Raw genomic sequence first — 20649 nt, forward strand, 5'->3', positions numbered from 1 at the left:
ATTTCTATCAATTACTAAAATAGCTAAGATTCTTGTGTATTTCTAAATTCTACTCATTCAATATCTTGTGATAGAAGGGGTATGTATATTTTCTTACTTAAAATGTAGTCTTCCATGACAGACATTCATTACTACAGTTCTTACGATGTAATACGTTGACTACTAATGATATATTACATGCTTTCTATACCGATTTCTTTCATTCACAGGAGGGAGTTTGGACTGGAAAGGTTTGTGCCGGTCTCACTGATGGAGTCAATGAAACGCAAGGAGTTGCGAAAACTACTCAGTCATTTGCTCAAACTGAACCAAACCATGACGGGGACTAGTCACAAGTGTCTAACGAGCCTGCAGGCCAAGCTGTATTACCTGAGTATCATCAGCGAGTTGCCCAGCTATGGCGCCAAGTGCTTCTCGACCAACATTCGCGTAAGTGTTTTCCATCATTCATATACTCATGAACACTCTCTCAAACTGTCTTTTAATGGATTTTGTACTGTTTTAATGAACAAATTATGTATCCCCGCTAAAGCTGGAGAGGAGGATATAATCCTAGTAACTCACTTCTGACTAATATAGCTGCAAGAGGAATTAACGCTTTGTATAGCAAAAAGTGAGGTTAGGTTCAGAATGTATTATCGCCAAGATTATCGCTAAGCGCAAGTCAAGATATTGGGATAATACAATATCCTTAGTCGATAGATTTAATCTAACGCTGATAATGACTGAGATTACTATTTGTTCTGTTTTAACCTCCAATTTTTGCAATCTCCAAAGTAAAATAGATAGAAAAAATAATCTCCGTTTACTTTAGGAATTATATAGATCTTAACTTACAATAGAGAAGCTTTTTCTTTTTCAATTTTATGAATAATTTAAATCAAACACTGCAATAATAATTCAATGTTATTTGTGGGAAGTCTTTCGTTTTCAATTAAAACATACTGTTACAACTGTTACTGTTACACAAACTAACTGTTATAACTTAAATAAAAGTTGTAAAAATAAAATTATGAAAAACCTTTATTTCAGTTATTTTGGTCTGATGATATCTTTATTGAACACGAAAAGCTTTGTACAAATAAAGTTGAATTATTATTGGAGTGTTCGTTTTTAAATTAATCTTAACTTAGTGGATCTACCTACTTGATCCCAATACTAAAGCATACTTGTTTTAGTACTGAAGTACCGTAGTGATTAAAGAGGAACTACTAATCCATTGCACTGTAGTTGTCTTCTGTAATTTCTTGTCTAACCGCCAAATTATTCTGTTGCAGGATTGTAACATGGAAACTGTTATACTAGTCAGCCCTAAGTTAGGAATTAGCCAAATAAATGGAATACGGAATAGTATGGTAAGTACAGTCTATATCATTTGACTTAGTTACATTTGTACTACTCTCTAGTGAAGTAATAATGTATTTGAATTTCAAAACAACTTATGAGATGGACATCAACAATACTTTAATAAATAAACCAAAAATCTGTATATACTTCCTCCTTCTATACAATAATGTATTTTCAACACTACCAGACAAGTGTAGGTTTTGTAGTTAACGCTTTTTTACTCAGGGATACCAAATTTAATATTTGCAACAATAACTCAAATATTCGATCATATACCATCACAACTCCGTCGGATTTTTATACATTATGAAAGTAAAATTGGATGTTTATTACTTTTAGTAGCAATTAACTACATTTTACGGCTATTCCATTTTAGGTTGGTTGATTTTAATAAAGTTTAGTACATTGAGGAGAAAGAACACAGTTGTTATTGCAGTGGAATTAGGCAAGGAAAAGATGCAGCATTCTCTAGTTTTATTAGGGCGTTGTTATATTTTAAAAATTCATATTTAAAAAAAGTTCATAATCGTATTTAGTTCTTGAAAGATAGAAAAAAATATATAAATGCGCCAAGGTGACAGCATCCCCTACTCAGCAAAATATGTAATTTACATTTTAATATATTTAAATTATCATCAATTTACGGGTTTTCTGACCCATTCAACTATTCGGATACTGCAAGATCAATCCTGGAATTAGCTGGAAGTGTTGTAAATTACGCGAGCGGTTAAGGGGTCCCGGTATTTTCTGTTCTGCTATTGTAAACTACCGGGTACTTAGCCACGGTTCAATATACATAACCAATTTTTTTAACGTTTGTGTTCATCACATTTGTAATCTTATGTATTATAATTAATGTTAGTTTTCTTAATAACTAATCCACGTCAACCCTTATTCACGACGCTGATATATCTTTAAATTAGCAATTTAACATTACATTTTAAGGTAATTACGTTTCCTTCCGTTTGCTCTAATATGTTGAACGGGTATCTTTTACAACTCTATAGATTAATCTATCTCCTTTATTTCATTATTACATTCTTTCGATTGTGCATATATTCAGCTAAACTCAGCACTTTGGTTTCAGCCTGTTCCTCTAGCCGATATAGAACACTTGACTCTCATCAGGGTCCAGAGAGAGGACCAGATCTCCAGCCTTGTCACGATATACCTGCCTACCGCCATACAAAAGGTGATTAGCAATATTCAGCCTAAGATATGGTATGAACTTTCACGTTTGGACTGTACTTCATTGTTTTAATAGTAGTAGGTTCAATATTAGATCTTTCAGTCTTGGTTGGATGGGGCTCTCTTTAGACACTCCATGATTTTAAATGCAGGCATTTGTCACAGCCATCGTGATTAATTAGTCATTGTGCGTAAGTTCTAGTTACTAGGCAAAATTAACAAATTCACTAGTCAAAGTGATACATTACTTTAACCAGTTATTTTATCTGATACCTAGCACGAGTGGGCTATAAATAATAATTGCCCTAGGAAAATAGGTTAGGTTATGTACAAAGAATGTTAGGGCTAAAGTAGTAATTGTCCTAGACAAATAGGTTAGGTTATGTACAAAGAATGTTAGGGCTAAAGTAATAATTGTCCTAGACAAATATGTTAGGTTATGTACAAAGAATGTTAGGGCTAAAGTAATAATTGTTCTAGACAAATAGGTTACGTTATGTACAAAGAATATTAGGTCTAAAGTAGTGATTGTCCTAGGCAAATAGGTTAGGTTATGTACAAAAAATGTTAGGGCTAAAGTAATAATTGTCCTAGACAAATAGGTTAGGATAGGGTTAGTTAGGTTAGGTTATGTACAAAAAAATGTTAGGGCTAAAATAATAATAATTGTCCTTGGCAAATATGTTAGTTTAGGTTAAGTTGGTTAGGTTGGGTTATGTTAGGCTAGGTACAAAACAAAATTTCATTTTAGATAAGCATATTGTTTACTTTAATCATGACAAGGACTAAAACTGCACAAATGTTATAAAACCTTTAAGAACACTTAATGAAAAGCTTGCTAAACAAAATATTTTGTGTAAAAAATCTAAACAATATAAATAATTTTAAATGTAATTATTGTTGCGAACTTTTAGGAATAAAACATACATATTGAATTTCACATGCGTTTATTAAATTTATTCTACTATGGTTCCAATCCACAATACCATTATTACACTTTTATACTTGTTGCTATATAAGATGCGATTGTTTGCAATGTTGGACCATGTGTGGTGAAAATTTATTGGGATCGTTTTTAGAGGAAACATCTTTTTAGTCTTAAAAGAGGCTCAATGATAAAATCGTAGTTGGGCATACTTCTAAACACGCCTAATTTTAGTATAAAAATCCACTGGTTAACTCTTTAGATATTCACGTTCTTACAAACACGTGGAAAATCGGAAACCGTGCTTGTCTACGATTTGTAAAACATGTTATTTATCAGTATAAAATCGATACTTCTTCCATAGCATAGACTCTTTACGAAGTAAAATCAAGAGTGGATGAATAAATGTACGTATTTCACAAAGTGGCATAGAATATAGATAGATTGTATAACACTTGTTGTATAACAGGAGGTGTCGGTCAGCATGGAGGACAGGGACGCTGACGAGTTAGTGCTGGTGCTGCAAGGTTACTACCGTCTGCTGACGGGGAAACAACTACCCCTTGAGCAGGAAAAGGACATCTGGACACAAGACCAAGGTGTGTAGCCTATTTTTACTACAACCTTGCATAAAAGGTCAATAGCTGGTGTTACAAAGTGAAAACTATTTTATAGTTAACCTTTTCTATGTTAATTTAATTTAAAATCTGTTTTATGATACCATATCAATACAGCACAGGGGTGCTGAGCACTATGGACTAAATAGGTAACAATTTCCAGTACTTTTATAACTTTTTATTTCTAAGCATTTTGGAGGATTGGTGAAGATATTGGAAAGAGACCCAAGAAGCCACTGGACTGTCAGGTTGATTTAAGATTGATTGGAGTAGAAAATTAAGGAAGTAATTTATCAATGACTAAAAGGCCATGGTAAAATCTGAGCTAACCTGTTTGCCGAAAAAGTAGGGATATTCGAGGTGCTCTTATGGAAATTCTAAGCACGACGACGCCAACCACAATTCTTCCGCAGACAGTAGGAAGAAGAAAGAAAGTAGATCATGATAGCAATCAGCGAATCCTTCTTGGATTCTGCAGTCAGGACAATGATCGCTGATCGGCAGGCAGCGACCAGTATTTCTGAATATGTGCAGCCAAGTAAGGATAATGGTGGCAGTAAATAAGATATATCATTTTACACAAGCTTTTGATTGAAGGCGTCATACTGCCGAATGACTGTGGTGAGTCTTGCCCTGTTGTCAACATTTTTATCTGATCATAAGGCTCAGGAAATTGTATATGTGGTACTTATGTTGATAGAAGAGACTGTTCATAGTCTCTCTAGTAGAAAAGTTGATCGCGTTCATGAATCATCTTATTAAGTACCCTCTTCCTCGGTTTTCAAAAACCCTAAAACTGCTTTATTTTCACTGAATAGTTTTTCGAGGATGGACTGAGCTTGACTTTAGTCTCTTCCAATGACAGTTTCTCTTTAACTCATTAAGGGGGGCGGAAGTATGTTAACATTTATTGATTTATTTCAGCCTTCTTCGTGTATTGAGAATTTAGCATAATAAGTATTCATGATCTCAAGTAAAGTATGAATGATTTCTATATGTTCTGCAGCGCCGCTCTACCACTCCCAACATGCTGTGCGGCCGGCGAGGTGGAGTTATGCTGTAGATTCGGAAGAGGAGCGGTACGCCAATTTTGCCGTCTCCCCGCCCTACCATCCAGTCTCTCACACCAGACACGTAAGTCTCGTAATATAGGAAAGGTTTAAGTAGTAAGAGAATTTGAACTGATTTAAGGAGCCTTTGCAAATGGTTTACGTATAAAGCACAGTGGTCATCTCAAGGCAACGGGTGTTCCTTGGAAGATGAACTCTGAGTGATTCTGCCGTAGCATGCAGGTAGACTTCTTCTCAAGTCACCTTGAGTCGTTGGTCCACTATCTGCAACTCTCTGCAACTCAAAAATGAGTGCAGAAGAATAACAACACCTAACAACTGTAACTTTATTGAGGGTATCCAGTGATATTATTTTTTCAATGGTGGTGTCGTTAAATTTGTTACAGATGAGAAGCAACGGCAGTATGACTCTCACCAGGAGCCACAGTGACGTCATGCAACCCAGCAACAACACGGTTGACAACAACATGAACAACACTCTGTGAGTAGAAGTACATTACAGTTCGTTATCTATTGTGCAAGATTGATGTATGGATATAAAAGAAAAGTCTGAAACAGAATGTAATGGCTTAAGTTGATAATGATTTTGCTATTCTTATTTTAGATCTTAAGATCTTCCTAATTGATTTACTAAATTCAAGTTATCCAATTTATCATCTAGGCCGAGCAAGTTCAAGGACAGGAATGGCTACTGCGGGATCGGCTACAAACCCAATGCCTTGCCCGGTGGTCCCCACAACAAGTTGGGCATCGATCTGCAGAGTGTCGTGTCTATGGAGATCCTTGAGAGTGACATCGGCTTCGCGGAGGCCAGAAATGAGGAGGTACGTGATCAGGGTGTTCAAAAATTTGCATTTGGAGAAATCTAAAATTATATAAATCTCCAACAACTAATATGAATCAGTTATTACAAAACTTTAGAAATAGAAAATAACTTACGTACGTCTAGAAGGTCCTTCAAACATTTATTGGAATTCTTCCTGATAATGTACTCAACATAAAATACCCATTGTCATATGTTACGGAACCTGAACCACCATTTACTTGAGTTGACTATGGATTAGGTGCTTCGGAGGGTGGCAGAAATGCAGGAACTGGTCGTCAACTCAGAGCAGTATTTGACTCAGCACCAGAGAGAAACCAGTGATTCCGAGAGCTCCCACATTTCCTCTCAGGACTCCGACAATCCTGGGCAGCTCAAACACAGTGACTCGCTGCTGTTGCTCACACAGGTGAGGTGGTGAGGATGGTTACGTTGAAGTGCTTGTTACACATTTTTGATATGTGTTTACTAATCGTTCTTGGTTGTTGTAGGGGCTGCAGCAAGTTCCAGACTCTCTTAGTGAAGCCGTGCAGTCTCTGGATTTGGGTGAGACTGAGAGTGACACAGACTCTATCAGCACACCTTCTAGTAGCCCCTCACACCGCAACGCTTCTGGTAAGTCCAGTGGTATCATGAAGTAATTAGTAATTTTATTTTTAAAACATGGTGTCCCCCAAGCAACGTTCTCAGTCCAATGTTATTTATAATGTACTGGGCTACCACAAGGTTAAAGTCTGACACCTATTTTATTTCCAATCAATGGTGTTTCTAGGGATAAACTTTTAGTTAAACAGTTTTTTTTTATTTTTTTATTATCTTTTTATTCTACTGTGTGTAAAATACCATAATGAACTGAAAAATTATAATTTTGGGAAACGTTTATTGTAGTATGAGTCCATAACTGCCTTCTGCCTTAGTATCAATGTCCAACTTATTTTGTTGTAAACATTTATATACGTAGGTTGGCTTTATCAACAACAACCAAAGTTCTCAGTGGATTAAATCACAGATTATATCATACACAGTTACACACGTTGATATGATCGATATTAATAACAATGGACAATTATTAACCAAGTGACTAATTTTGCTCAAATCTGTTAGGCATAATTTATTATTAATTTAATTTTAGTTAGTAATTTATTAATTAATTAATTAACTTATTAATTTAGTTTTAACACTCGCACAGTCTGTCAGAATTTGGCATTAGATAAACGATCTCTTTGTTACTATCAAGAAACACTTTCATCAAAAAATTTTTTGCAATATTCCCGTGACTTTTTTTATTGGAAAATATTATTTTATTCTACTATTTAGTTTTCGTGACTACCATAAAAGCACCTTACGTAAACTGAAAAATTCTTGTAAGCTATTTAGGTTCTCCTCAATTACAAGGGGGAAATTTAGACAATTCTATACACAGGAATGTTCTTTGATTTTATAACTTTTGTAAGGAGCAGCTTTCAAGTTAATATTTTGCTGATTTAAATTGTATTTCCAGGGAAAGATCGGAATCGAGACTCTGACTCAAGTTTTGGACTGCACAGTCCAGACAATTTGGTGCCGGGAGCTGGTCAACAAGCACTTCAGGTACATTTTCTATCAGTAACTATGCTGGAACCATTCCAACTACAGCATGTACGTAACTGACTAGTAAGTATGCCTCTAGGAGCTGTGGAAGAGGCTTCAGGAGGAAACTGCTCACCTAGGCTACGAGATGACAGGAGGAAGTCTCTACTTGGATCCTGACATCATCGACCTCACCCTGATACCGCCTCCTATCACGCCTGAGAAGGTTTAATCTTTACTATTATTTAACTTATGTTTAGAAATCAGTATTTTAGTTTGTTTCAACAAATACTTAGTATAACCAACTAGAGAGAATTTTGTGAGTTCTTGAAGTGGAAAGTCTAACATGATTGTGTTATATATTTTCAGGAGGGAGTGGGGTACGCGCTACCACCGGAAATAAGCATGCCACCTATGCCTTTCGCTGACAACTCGTTAAACCTTGACGACAACGCACTTGGTAATTATTAAAATCAACTTTTTATTTGTTTATACCATATATTTTGATTAACAAATTAGGCATTCTACATTTATTAACATTTTAAATATAGGTCATTCATTATGATACAGTTTGAAGACGTGAGTAGTTCTTGATGTTGAACTGTAGGTATTTTGCAGTCCCTATCAATTTAATTCATTGACCGCTCTAATAATTTTTCACAAGAATTTAAATTTCACCTATCTTTTAACATTCAAAGTATAATGCTAAAATTACAAACCTCGTTGCAACATGATCTAGAATGCGCCCTAACCTTTGCAAGTGAATGCAGGTCTCATTAGGCGACTTGCAATAAAAACTGTAGACAGAAAAGTGGACTGGCTATAAGATCTTTCGTCTAGTTATTAGTCTGATTGATTTTCTGATATTGTAACCTGAATATCTATATTCTCAGGTTTGGAAAGCAAAGACGTCTTGAACCTGGACCTGGACTCATTCCTGGCCACAGTGACGGTACCACCTCCGCAGCGCACATCTTCCACGCTGGAATTGACAAGCGAACAGATCAGCTCCTTCATCATTCCTCCCCCTCCCCCCGTTCCTCCAGCAACTGACATTGAGGTGAGAAATCCAAATCATGCACAGGGAGGAAATTCTACTGTTTCGTATGAATAAAAAAGCAATCCTCTAACGTTGGTGGCTTCTTTGATGTGTAGGCGGAGCCACCGCTTCCACCACCACCCCCTGAGAAGCCGAACGGCTACATACCCAACGGTTTGGACACCGACAGGCCGATAGAGAGGAGAGCTAGCACGGGGAGTCGTAGTGTCACATTCTCCTGCTGCAGCAAGCCCCGCCAGCAGAGTCCTGACAACTCCCCCCTGTCTCTCCCACCCAGGGTGGGTTCCGTGGGATCTGCCTCCCCACCCGGTCGGCCGCCTAAGCCTCCGAATCTACCACCTCGAAGTGACTCCATATCAGGGGGCACTTTGACCAGAAAGCCTCCTCTGCCTCCTGTCCCTTCCCAGGTAACTAGTTCTGTCCTTTATCAGTTCTCTTTTACTCTACAACGTCATAATCTCTTGGCTTACGTCTCCACCTGTATGTGCAGGATGTATCCCTGATGAACGGCTACCTGTCAGTGTCACGAGAGGCATGTGTGCTAGTCTCCGGTCTGTGCGAGAGGCTGGGGCAGGTAGCAGCTCAGTGTAATGCGGATCAAGCTCACGGAGGAGGTGCAAACATTGATGAGGCCAGATTCCAGGTACAATCACCATCCTTGAATTCAAATGTTCAATGACACACCTAAAATCGTCTGTAGTACTTCGTATCACCAACAAAATCTTATGGTCCTTTTTCCTCCCCAGGAAGCGAAAGAAGCTCTGACGCTTGAAGTACGAAAGTTGGTGACGTCTTCGAAGCTCTTAGTCCGAAGTAGCAGCACAGCAAATGCTTCCAACGCACCCTCGCCAGACTTCCAGACGCATCTTGCCAGTTGTCTAACGCTACTTCGTCGACTGACCGAACTCAGCGGGAAAATGGCTGCCCACACCTCTTCTCCCCTGCACACCCGCAACCTTGTCCTTAAGGTTCGTACAAGGAGTAGTTAAAAAATCTCTTAGGCCAATTTCACTGAACCCATTAATTATATAATTTAAACGGTACTCCGCAAGGATTCTGTTCGGGATCGGTGATCTTTTTTCTTAAAATATAAACGGTTTCTTTCTTAATTATTATTGCCACCTCTTTACATATAAAAAGAAATACTTTTAAGATATAAAAAGATCAATCAAAATAAATCATAATATAAATACTCGTTTTTGCAATAACAAATTTGAAAAAAAAAGACTTTAAAATATGAAACCTCAAGAAGTGTTCGATATTAAATAAAATGTGGTATGTCTTAAGGTGCAAGATGTGGTAGCCGTGTTTACGGACCTACTCGCCACCGAGGGGCAAGAAGCACAGCTCACCAAGCAGGCAGAAAACTTGGCAAGTGTGTTGGCAACACTGTTAAGGAGTCTTCGGGTCTTCACACCATAGCACATAACCTCTCCACAGGAAGTCTAGTGTGGCAACTTGCAGTACAGCAAAAATCAATGTGGCAACTTGCAGTACAGCAAAAGTCAATGTGGCAACACTGTAGCCGATTATTGAGTTATGGAACTACAAAAGAATCATCTCTGATTAGGATTCGTTTTCAAAAGGATTGTGGACGTCAATGACTTTTCATTGAATGGTTGATGACTTTGCAACACAGTTCATCGTGTATCTTCAATACTTGTCATAGGATTGTGGAAGAGCTAAATTTGTTTTAACACATTAAAAAGCTTTGGTTTTAACACATTTAACCAAAGCAAAGGTCAAGTTACACAAAATTCGCAACTTACCTAAATGTGTGAGTGGGGGGACAGCAGTTACATTTTTTTACCGGAATTTTTTAAGTTTTGATTACATTTATATATATTGTCATATTATCGATAATTCAAAGTGGATTATGTGCTCATTTATTCCATATTATTGTTTCAACTCACATTTTATCTCCAATTTTATTCCTAAACATAGTAATTATTATGATTTTTTTGTTTAAATTCAATTCAATAGTTGCTCGTATAAGAAGAAGCGGACATTATGAAGTTTGAAGTACACATAACAGTGTTTGCAAATAACAGAAAACTGACAAACCTTCAGACACGATGGCTCGAAAGTGATACCAAAGTGTATATTAACCAATGATTTGGTGGTGTGCTTTATAACATATGAAAAACATTTTATAAATCTTATTTGTTGATGTTGTTGAATTTTTTATTGAATTTTAAGTGTTTTTGAATGAAGAACTTAAAATCCCTATCACCTTACATGTTTCTCCAAAGTGCAAGTGTTTTTTACTTAAAGAATGTTTTTAAGATATATATAGCTATGTAACTATTTGGATTAAACTTTTCAATTCCTAGATTTTTCAACATTTTTTTAAATTTAAGTCGTATGATTAAAGTCTGGGGTAATTTAAGTGCCTTTTGGAAAACCATAGATTATTTATCAATTATGTTTGATTAGTTTTTATAATGGGAAAAATTGCGTTTCTGTAAAATAACATTATTATTTTAGTTCATTCTTTATGTTTATTGTGATGCAACTTCGAGTAATTTATACCTGACTTTTATATGCTTTTCATTGTTTTCAGTAATATACACTTGCACTTTATATGTAATTATCTTTATGTACATTCTCACTGTATATTATCTAATCGCATAATTAATTATATTAATAATGATAACAAAGTACGTACGGCAATGGTTTGCAAAAAGTGGTTTTAAGGCCTAATATGATAAATATATATTACGGTTAGTGCCATGAGTAATTTCGCATTTATTTATATACCGATGATCACACACTCTGCCGTTTTATTTGCCGTTCTACGCTTACATTACTTAAATAAAGTATAAAAATTTTTCAATATTTCATTCCAACAAGTAGTAACTAATGATTAATTGTGTAGTTAAAATATCGTTTGTAGGCGAATGTATAGTTAGTGTACATTTTTAACTTATCAATAAAGTTCGTAACATGGTTTCTTAAATCTCTCAACCTATTGCAACTTACGTCCGAATATTATTTGTATCTGACTGTAATAATTACTAAAAATTAAAATCGTATTAAGTTGTGTAAAAATTCTCATTGTATACATTTTATATTTGTCCATACTGCTTTGTAAACTGCGTAGATTAGTGATAAAACAAAGCCAAATATCTCCACCACCCTATCACAAATATGTACTTATTTTATTTTTATGTTATTGTATTTTTGTACAGTAGGATAATGCAATATTGCCATTTCAGATATCACTGTCACCCCAACCCCAGAATTCTGTAAAACGTTATCCCACAAATAGCCTACTTCATAGCCTATGTTTACGTTATTTAGTAGATTTTCTCGTTTATGTCTATCGATGTATATTTTCTTCAAGTATCAGTACACTAGTCTTTGCAAGTTTAATATTTATACAAAACATACCCAACAGTTTTTTTTATTACAATAAAATTTAACACAATTGTTATTAGTATCTTATCGTGGGTATGAAGTATATACTATACATTTAAAAATTAATTTTATCATTTAAATATATAATATTAAAAATAATAATATTTATAAAATTTAAACCCCGTTTTAAATATATACAAACTTTATTATTAGGACTTTTCGTAATTTTGGTGTTTTTTATTTTTCTTACCGATTCAATAAGTAATATATCCCAAATCGTAAAAGAATTACACAATTCTAGAGGAAACATTCTTTTTAATTTGATTGCATACGAACTAATTATTCATTTCAACTAAAGAAATTTTTTAATGTATCCTTTTACTTACTTATTAAAAATTTGTTGTTAAAGATAAAATACAACCTTAAAATATTGAATTGTAATTAATAAAAACTAATATGCTAACTTTCAGAAAACGTACGCACACAATTAAATTTGTTTTCAATTCCTTTTCTTTAGGTCTTCTGTATTGTTTATTTAGCTATAATATTTTCTTATAGTTATTTTTTTTTATTTTCCTTAGTATAAAATGTTTCCCGCCTTTTTTCACTATCTCAACCTTCAATGCAGGGTACTAGAAGAAATGTCAAAGTAGTTTGCGTTTTTCAATTATTAATTAAATCTCTATATGTAAAAAATAAATTCAATTCTACTAACATTGGATGTAATTATTGTAATTATTTTGCCGATGTACAGTTAAGTTAATTTTCACGCACATCATTTCTGTGCCATTTATAGAGAATTGTCTTTTTTACTGATAGGTTTTCGTGTACTTAGTACAAAATTTGTAATTTTTTATGCGTTGTGTTGGTTCAACTGGTGTTCGCGGCATGGTGCGAGCGAGCATGCTAGTCATTATAATGTTTTATACCAGAGCAGCTGCATCTGCTGATATGCGACAATGTTATTATACTTACATGTAATATAGAATGTTCCAGTTATTGCTGAATCGGTGTCGAGTCTTATCTCGACATGTGGGACTTTGTGAGTGTTTATACAAGACCAAAATAGATCAATTGTATTGAACAAATTACACTGGACAATATTTATTTCCCCATATCCATTTAGGTAGCTTATTTTTGAGTATGTTAAAAATCGATAGTGAAGATGTCCTACAACAGATTAACTCTTTGAGGACCAATAAACTATATATATATATATATATATATATATATATATATATATATATATATCGTCAAACTATGTTCTGTCGCAAAAGACTGCTAGACGATATATCGTCCAACCATGTTGTGTTGAAAAACACCACTGGACGATATATCACCCATGCATGTAGTGTCGTAAAAACCTCTGTGCAGTATATCGTCCTTTCATGTTCTGTCGTAAAAGACCGCTGGACGATATATCGTCCAACCATGTTGTGTTGAAAAAGACCACTGGACGATATATCAACCATGCCTGTAGTGTCGTAAAAATCTCTGTGCAATATATCGTCCTTTCATGTTCTGTCGTAAAAGACCGCTGGACTATATATCGTCCAACCATGTTGTGTTGTAAAAGACTACTGGACGATATATCACCCATGCGTGTTCTGTCGTGAAAGACCGCTGGACGATGTACCTTCCAACCGTGTTGTGTTGAAAAAGACCACTAGACGATATATCACCCATGCATGTTGTGTAGTAAAAACCTCTGTGCAATATATCGTCCTTTCATGTTCTGTCGTAAAAGACCGCTGGACTATACATCATCTAATCATGATCTGTCGTAAAAGACCCCTGGACGACATATCGTCCATTCAGGTGTTTTGTTACTAACCACGAAACGAAAACAAGCAAGTGAGAATATTAAAGTTGTAATGGTCACACCGTATTTGATAAAGATATAATTTTTAAAATGCAAAAAAATTTAATTATCTATAACTGAAAAAAGTAACACCATAACAAGTTTGTCTTAAATTGTTGTAAATATAACTTAATTTATGAATTATTCCGAAGATCTCTGCGAATTGCTCATTTTGGACAAGTTCCTTTTCTCTTGTGCCCAATACAATTTTATAGCAAACAATTCTATTGACTCTGAAAAAATAACTTTCTGTCACAGTCTTCAAAGAGCAAAACCGAAGTTGTCTTTTCATCGTAACAAGGTGTTGAAAATAGACTGCGGCAAAGTATTTCTTGGTGATAACCAAAATAATAGAATTGTGTAATGTTAAAATTAAATATAATTTATATTTAAATAAAATCATTTTTATTTTATGACAATAATATCTACTTAATTACTGTTTTACCACAGACACGGAAATGACAATACAGGTAAAGACTAGTGGAAGTCTAAATTTTCTCAACACTATTGGTCTAACAATCATCCCACATATGCGTTCTTGATTAGTAAAGGGACATTTTTCAAACATGATCTTATTTTGGATGTATACATAAAATGGCTTTAAATGTTAGCAATAAATTAGCATACCCTTTTGGTTGACCGTCTCTGAAATATATTATAACTTTGTAATCGTTTTATACGTTTGTTACTATTAAATTATTTTATTTTGCAAATTGCAGTAATGCGTAGATGTTGCTCTAATTTAAGGCAACAAGGCCACTGTTCACTTAAAAACCTAACATGAACTCTGCAGATTTTGTAGCTGTTTAAATGAAGGTTAATGAAGACTAGGGGACACTCCAGTTTGATATGCTTGGATGTTTCATCCTGCCTTTGCACTGCAAAGTTTTAAATTGAAGATTGATTGACGTTTTGTGTCACAAATTTCTGGATCAGGAAGAATAAGACTGAAGTTTTGTTTTAATTTTAGTATTTCATTGTTTATTATAGAAAAATTAATGTTTTTGTTAAGTTATTTGGAAACTATAAGCAAAAGAACTCGTGTTTTAAGATTACATTTTTTCAAATTAAACTAATTACACAACGAAAATGTAGTGGGCATCTATTGTAATTTTATTTTTTTGTGACTTCTTACCTAAACTACTACGAAATAATCATTGCCAACTGGAATGCCAATTTTGAATTTATTCACGCATTCGAAATCACTGCAATCAGAAGTGTGAAAAGAACAATCATATAATTACTCCATTGTTTTGTAAAGCTCATTATTTTCATCAGATATTAAATTAACGTAGACTGTAAAACAATGGAGGATGTGGGAAGTTTGAACAATCACAACATTGTAAGGACTGAGAGCGATCGACTTACTACTGTGTCACTTCTCCGGAATGTTCTGCCTTCATTACATTGTATTTAGATCACTTGCAGTTAATCTCCTAATTTTACTTTTCACTTTAAGAGAACCGGCATCATATATTCGGAGATTATCATTGTAGTTCTCTTGCAAATGGAAACTAAATTTTTGCGACAAGCGAGTATGAGAAAATAAGTGTCAAGACAATTTTCATCGTCTGAACATTATATCGCTCGACGGATGCATGTCCTTTTTTATAAAATATGCGAATTGCTGTAAAGAATCTGAATGTACGTTAGTAACAATTATCTTTCCCTGAAGCTTAACGTGACATACATTAAAATATTAAATTACCTTTAGTGTCATAATAAATTACATGCACTTTACCTTAATATTGAAGTATAAAACCGCTTCAGCATGAACAAAGTAGAGGCACGTCACACCAGGTGTCTTTACGTTCTTTGCTCAGATTGCATGACACATTTCAAATCTATAGCTTACGTCATTCTCGAAATGTTATGTGGACAGACAGACAATCATACACAAAGAGAAACGGATAGAAAAATTATGCATAATACAATTAATTCTCGTATAAATAAAGTTACATGCACAACTTAAAATTTGCATACAAAATCTTGCCACATGATACATTCCGACTTTTTTTCTTCATTAAAGTGAGAGTGTCATATCAGTGTTTAAATAATATGAACTTAGACACCAGCTCGCTATGAAATTATGTTTTATATGTTGGGATAATAAGGTTACATGTGTTAATATGTCACGTGTTTGAATCTCTTATGTGTTCTGAGTTTACAAATTTATTTTGCTACTTTCTTGTTGCCATCATAGTTACCCATAAGACCAATTTAAATATATTTGCTAACGCTCAGCCAAATATTTTTGAGTAACATGTACCTCAGTGTTTCTCATATAAATAAAGTTTGGTGCGCAATTTCCCGTCTATAGGGCAATTCGTTTTTGAGATATCAGACAGATAGACAGAATTGAATTTTTTTCCAGTTCCACGAGTGATAGAAAGCTCAACCAATAACATTATAAATATACGCAGAAAATAAAAAATATTAAGTGTCTCGTTTAGTTTCTAAAATAAAAATCTGTTAATTTCGTTAGCTTACAAGAAAAATTGCAAATTTTTGTATCAGAAATCACCACTCAGTAATCGTTATTATTAGTTTTTATATTTTGCGGAAGTAATCTAAGTTTACCTTGTTTTGTGGGGGTCGGGTAAAGTTACTATCTTATCTTATCTATTCATGCCTCCGGCCATCAGTACAGAATACGGCAGAAATTTCGGAAAAAACATCCATTGAGATAGTGTCTATCACTATCATGTTACAGAATAAAAGATCTTATCACAAATAAAATATTTAGTGGTTTTGGTGCGGTTTAAAAAAAAGAAACTCGACAGTGTTATGGTGGTGCGATCGGTTTTCAGTTGGAATTTGTTTTTATTTCGAAAGAAAATGTTATTCACATCCCATTCTATAGACAGAAGTATATAATTTTTTCATATTCCACTAAAAGCAGTAGGAATGTGAAACAGAATTTTCGGAGAATATTATAATCAGGAAAATGGATTAAGTCGAAGTTGAGCGATTTGTACGAAAGGACAAATTTTTTTAATGCGAGCTGACTGAACAAGCAAAGTAAATACAGGTGCAATGTTATAATAAGAAATAGAACGTACATCTCAAATGCCAATCCTGCCGAGTCTGGAACATAACCATATCACTCGCTGATTAAATTGGCCTACTTTCTCAAACTAACTTCTAAAACCATTCGTTTCATCCTCGCTACACGATGTGGATTGCATCGCTTTCAAAATGCTGCAGATTAGATCTCAACAGTAATTTATCTAATCTTAAGCTTTATGAGCTAATTAAATTGTTCTATTTTATACCTATTGTAAACCATTGGACGCATATACGAGTCTATATAGATGAGAGATATTGTCGTGTGCAGTCTTTTACTATTTAATGCCGGCCTAACCTAGAAACGACTATCGATTTTAGGCCCATTCGGTGGGGGAATTGGGGTAGATATTCGTGTCCATGTATTCTATTGTCAAAAATAAGACTTTTCGATTTTGTAAAATGTTGCCAATAATCAATAACTCAAAGAAATGCAAACTTTAATTTGAAAAACTAATATATTTTAGTAATTTAAGATTTTTCAGTCATCTAATTAAAGATTTCACCGGGTTTTTTACACAGATGTCTCCTAACTTTATCACCTTGAAAGATACTCTGAAAAATCCTAGCTTGGAGAATTTACGCGTTGATTTCTCTACATTTTCTAAGATGCTATATTGCAACTAAAAATGCAAGATTGTATTATAAACCCAAGTGTTTTGTACAGTTTGTTAGCAAATCTAAGTTCTATAAATCGGCAAAACTTTGCCAATAAAGTTTAATTAATTATGTTATCCTATTAAAATAAATGTCATAGTTTATAAATGTTACTCAATAATTTTTATACTAAACGGAGATTTATGTTATAAAAGTCAGATAACACATTATTACAATTTAAATACTACTGTGTAAAAAACATAGAGTTGATGTTTAAAAATTCAATTTCAATTTTCTCAGGTCTCCAAATGTTCATTGAGGAAAAACTATTGAACAAATAAATCTTTTGACTTTTAAAATATGCCCTAGAGATTTTTTGCACGACTTCTGGAAATATACAACATCATAATAATAATATGACACATATTTTAATACTGATTGTTTTAAGATCGCCATCAATATAAACGTCAGTAAACCCAGTGTACTTTTTTACAATGTGCAGAAATCAAACATCATAAAAACATGTTTTGGAAATGTAGAACTGTACAATGGAAATATTTTTAAATAAGCGGTTAAAATTCCGCTGCTGCGTTTGGATACAGGTTTGCCAGTGTGTAGAACTATAAAAGGACCTGTAACAGATTTATTGTGAAATGTTTCAACCCACCAACGTAGAACATTTTGTTGCCACATATAATGATAAACACACAACATGTTAATTCTAAAATATTATTCCTAGTATAATTTCTATTTCTATTTATTAATATTGTTATTATTCAACATTTTTAAACGGTAAATGTTTAAAATAATATAGTAGACTGAATGCGCTAATGTCTGAAATATTATGGCAGCTGTTTCAGCACAATGATCATCGATAAAAAATTCGTCTCTGCGCGGCTATTGTGTAAAGCTACTCCTTAGGTTCTCAAAATTGCAAAGAAAAATTATCCCACTGTTTTTCTTTTACTCTAAAAACTATAATAAAAATAAAAATTTCCAGTAAAGTCCGGATAATAACATGGATAAAGCTACTTTGTAATAAACCAATAATCCTCTTCGTAATAAAGGTAGTTTGGGATAAATTAATCATTTTATGATTAAATCCTCACTTAATTAGGAGGTTACACTGTCTGGCATATGTTACCTAATCCAAACAACTGAACTGTAAACGTTTTTCGGTGTTATTTTTACGTCGTTTGTGAAATTCTACACCAACATTTTCCAACAACCACAATTTAAAACAGAGATAAATTCTATTAATTCCTACCACTATAGGTCTGACGTTATCAGGTCATATAAGGAAATTGAAATGTTGCATATTAGATGCAACAGCTAATTACAGTAGTGACTGATAACGGTATTACACCCACCTACTGCTATGTTTGTTCAGTACGTTTAATTGTTTAATTACACGCGTAACAATTAATATTAATTTCACGTAACAAAACTAAATATTACAAATGTATAACAGTTATATTTTAAGGAGGACTTCTTGACCTCCTCAGGATCAAGGTCGGCAGCTGATTCACGACTATGGTGACCAAAGACTATGAAAACACAGACGCTTAATTCTGTAGTTTCTGCTTAGTTTATTACCAGGACACGCAAACAGAGTTCGCTAGTACAGCGCTAATTTCTAGGTTTGGCCGTAGGATGGCGCTGTGAACGGTGTTTCAGTGAGACTAGTGTGATGGTGACGCCAGGCATCGTTTTAATGGCAAGAAAGATGCATTCACAGGTCCATTATTAAATTTTCCTTTCCTGTTTACCTCTCTTCTGATTTATGTAACGTCGTAATAAACAATTGTGAAATTTCCAACGGTGGAACTAACTCATTATGGGAGCACTTCTCAGAGTTTAAAACTTTCTCTTTAAATATTTTTCAAATTTTTTACTGACAAGAAAACAATCCAATGGTAAGTAATATATCCTGATAAACAATAAACACAAAATAGACAATTATAAGGTCATATAATTATTGAATAGACATCGTAATTTTTTCAATGGTATCGACCGAAAGACGTCAACATAGTCGCCATATTGTTCCACGTAATGCCAATATTTTTAATAAACAATAAAGAGAAGAACCGCTAATGGTACATTTTTGGGTGAATTATGCAGGAACCTAAAAGTTAGCAGAATATTAGTTAGCAGAGAACGTATGTCATCACCTAATTTCGTCTTCTTCAAAGAAGCCCGTCATGACTTTACGTGTTCGTACTTTTTGCTACTTTTATAAAACGTATGAAAACGTAAACGTGAGATAAATAGTGTTACCTTCTTTTAACTCGCCATAATCTTTTACAGTTTAAATGTGGCAAATATAAATAAATGCGCAGTAAGAAATTGACCCATATTTCACTCACCTTCCTCCTTTCGTAGTAGTACGTTCATATAAGCTCCAGTAAGCTTAAATACTTCTCATTAAGAAGATTACTGCTACGTATTTTACCTAGTTTCTTGTAAACTTCTAAAACCAATAAAAAACTTTAACACTGATATTTAATAATAATAATAAAGGTTTTCACCTAGAGAATTTAATAACTTATTGTTATAGAAATATGTTACTTGCACAAAACATTAAATATACAGATGTGTGTGCTAAGTATCACAATTAAATTCTTTCGTTAAAAGTTTTAATTAGTATATTTCGTATAACATAAAAGTTCATGGAAAGAAATACCTTATAACTGTTAACATTGCATATTTAAATACATAAACCTTATTATCTATAAGGCTAATTCTTTTTAATGTTGTCTTTCATTAAATATTTTTCATTTTTGCGTGCATGCCGGATAATACATTATAACTGTTTTAATATTAACTATTTTAATTTTTAAATGTTTACGTGCATGGTTATGCCGGGTAATACATTATAACTGTTTTAATATTAACTATTTTAATTTTTAAATGTTTACGTGCATGGTTATGCCGGGTAATACATTATAACTGTTTTAATATTAACTATTTTAATTTTTAAATGTTTACGTGCATGGTTATGCCGAGTAATACATTATAACTGTTTTAATATTAACTATTTTAATTTTTAAATGTTTACGTGCATGGTTATGCCGGGTAATACATTATAACTGTTTTAATATTAACTATTTTAATTTTTAAATGTTTACGTGCATGGTTATGCCGGGTAATACATTATAACTGTTTT

General features: G+C 33.8%; 1 protein-coding gene across 2 annotated transcripts in view; it reads left to right on the top strand.

Annotated features, from left to right (window-relative positions):
• Positions 1 to 13050, top strand: part of LOC124359973 — a 141382-nt gene extending 128332 nt beyond the window's left edge. For both annotated transcript variants that reach the window (XM_046813179.1, XM_046813180.1), the window contains exons 9-25: positions 210 to 429; positions 1278 to 1355; positions 2435 to 2539; positions 3930 to 4059; positions 5084 to 5211; positions 5534 to 5628; positions 5809 to 5971; positions 6212 to 6379; positions 6462 to 6585; positions 7472 to 7560; positions 7640 to 7765; positions 7909 to 7999; positions 8433 to 8599; positions 8695 to 9006; positions 9090 to 9242; positions 9346 to 9567; positions 9887 to 13050. In XM_046813179.1, the coding sequence (XP_046669135.1) occupies positions 210 to 429; positions 1278 to 1355; positions 2435 to 2539; positions 3930 to 4059; positions 5084 to 5211; positions 5534 to 5628; positions 5809 to 5971; positions 6212 to 6379; positions 6462 to 6585; positions 7472 to 7560; positions 7640 to 7765; positions 7909 to 7999; positions 8433 to 8599; positions 8695 to 9006; positions 9090 to 9242; positions 9346 to 9567; positions 9887 to 10021 (2506 nt within the window). In that variant the 3' untranslated portion in view covers positions 10022 to 13050. The remainder of the gene's footprint in view (positions 1 to 209; positions 430 to 1277; positions 1356 to 2434; positions 2540 to 3929; positions 4060 to 5083; positions 5212 to 5533; positions 5629 to 5808; positions 5972 to 6211; positions 6380 to 6461; positions 6586 to 7471; positions 7561 to 7639; positions 7766 to 7908; positions 8000 to 8432; positions 8600 to 8694; positions 9007 to 9089; positions 9243 to 9345; positions 9568 to 9886) is intronic.
• The last annotated feature ends 7599 nt before the right edge of the window (positions 13051 to 20649 follow it).

Source organism: Homalodisca vitripennis, chromosome 4 (assembly GCF_021130785.1).
Source record: "Homalodisca vitripennis isolate AUS2020 chromosome 4, UT_GWSS_2.1, whole genome shotgun sequence".
Classification (NCBI taxonomy): Eukaryota; Metazoa; Arthropoda; class Insecta; order Hemiptera; family Cicadellidae; genus Homalodisca; species Homalodisca vitripennis.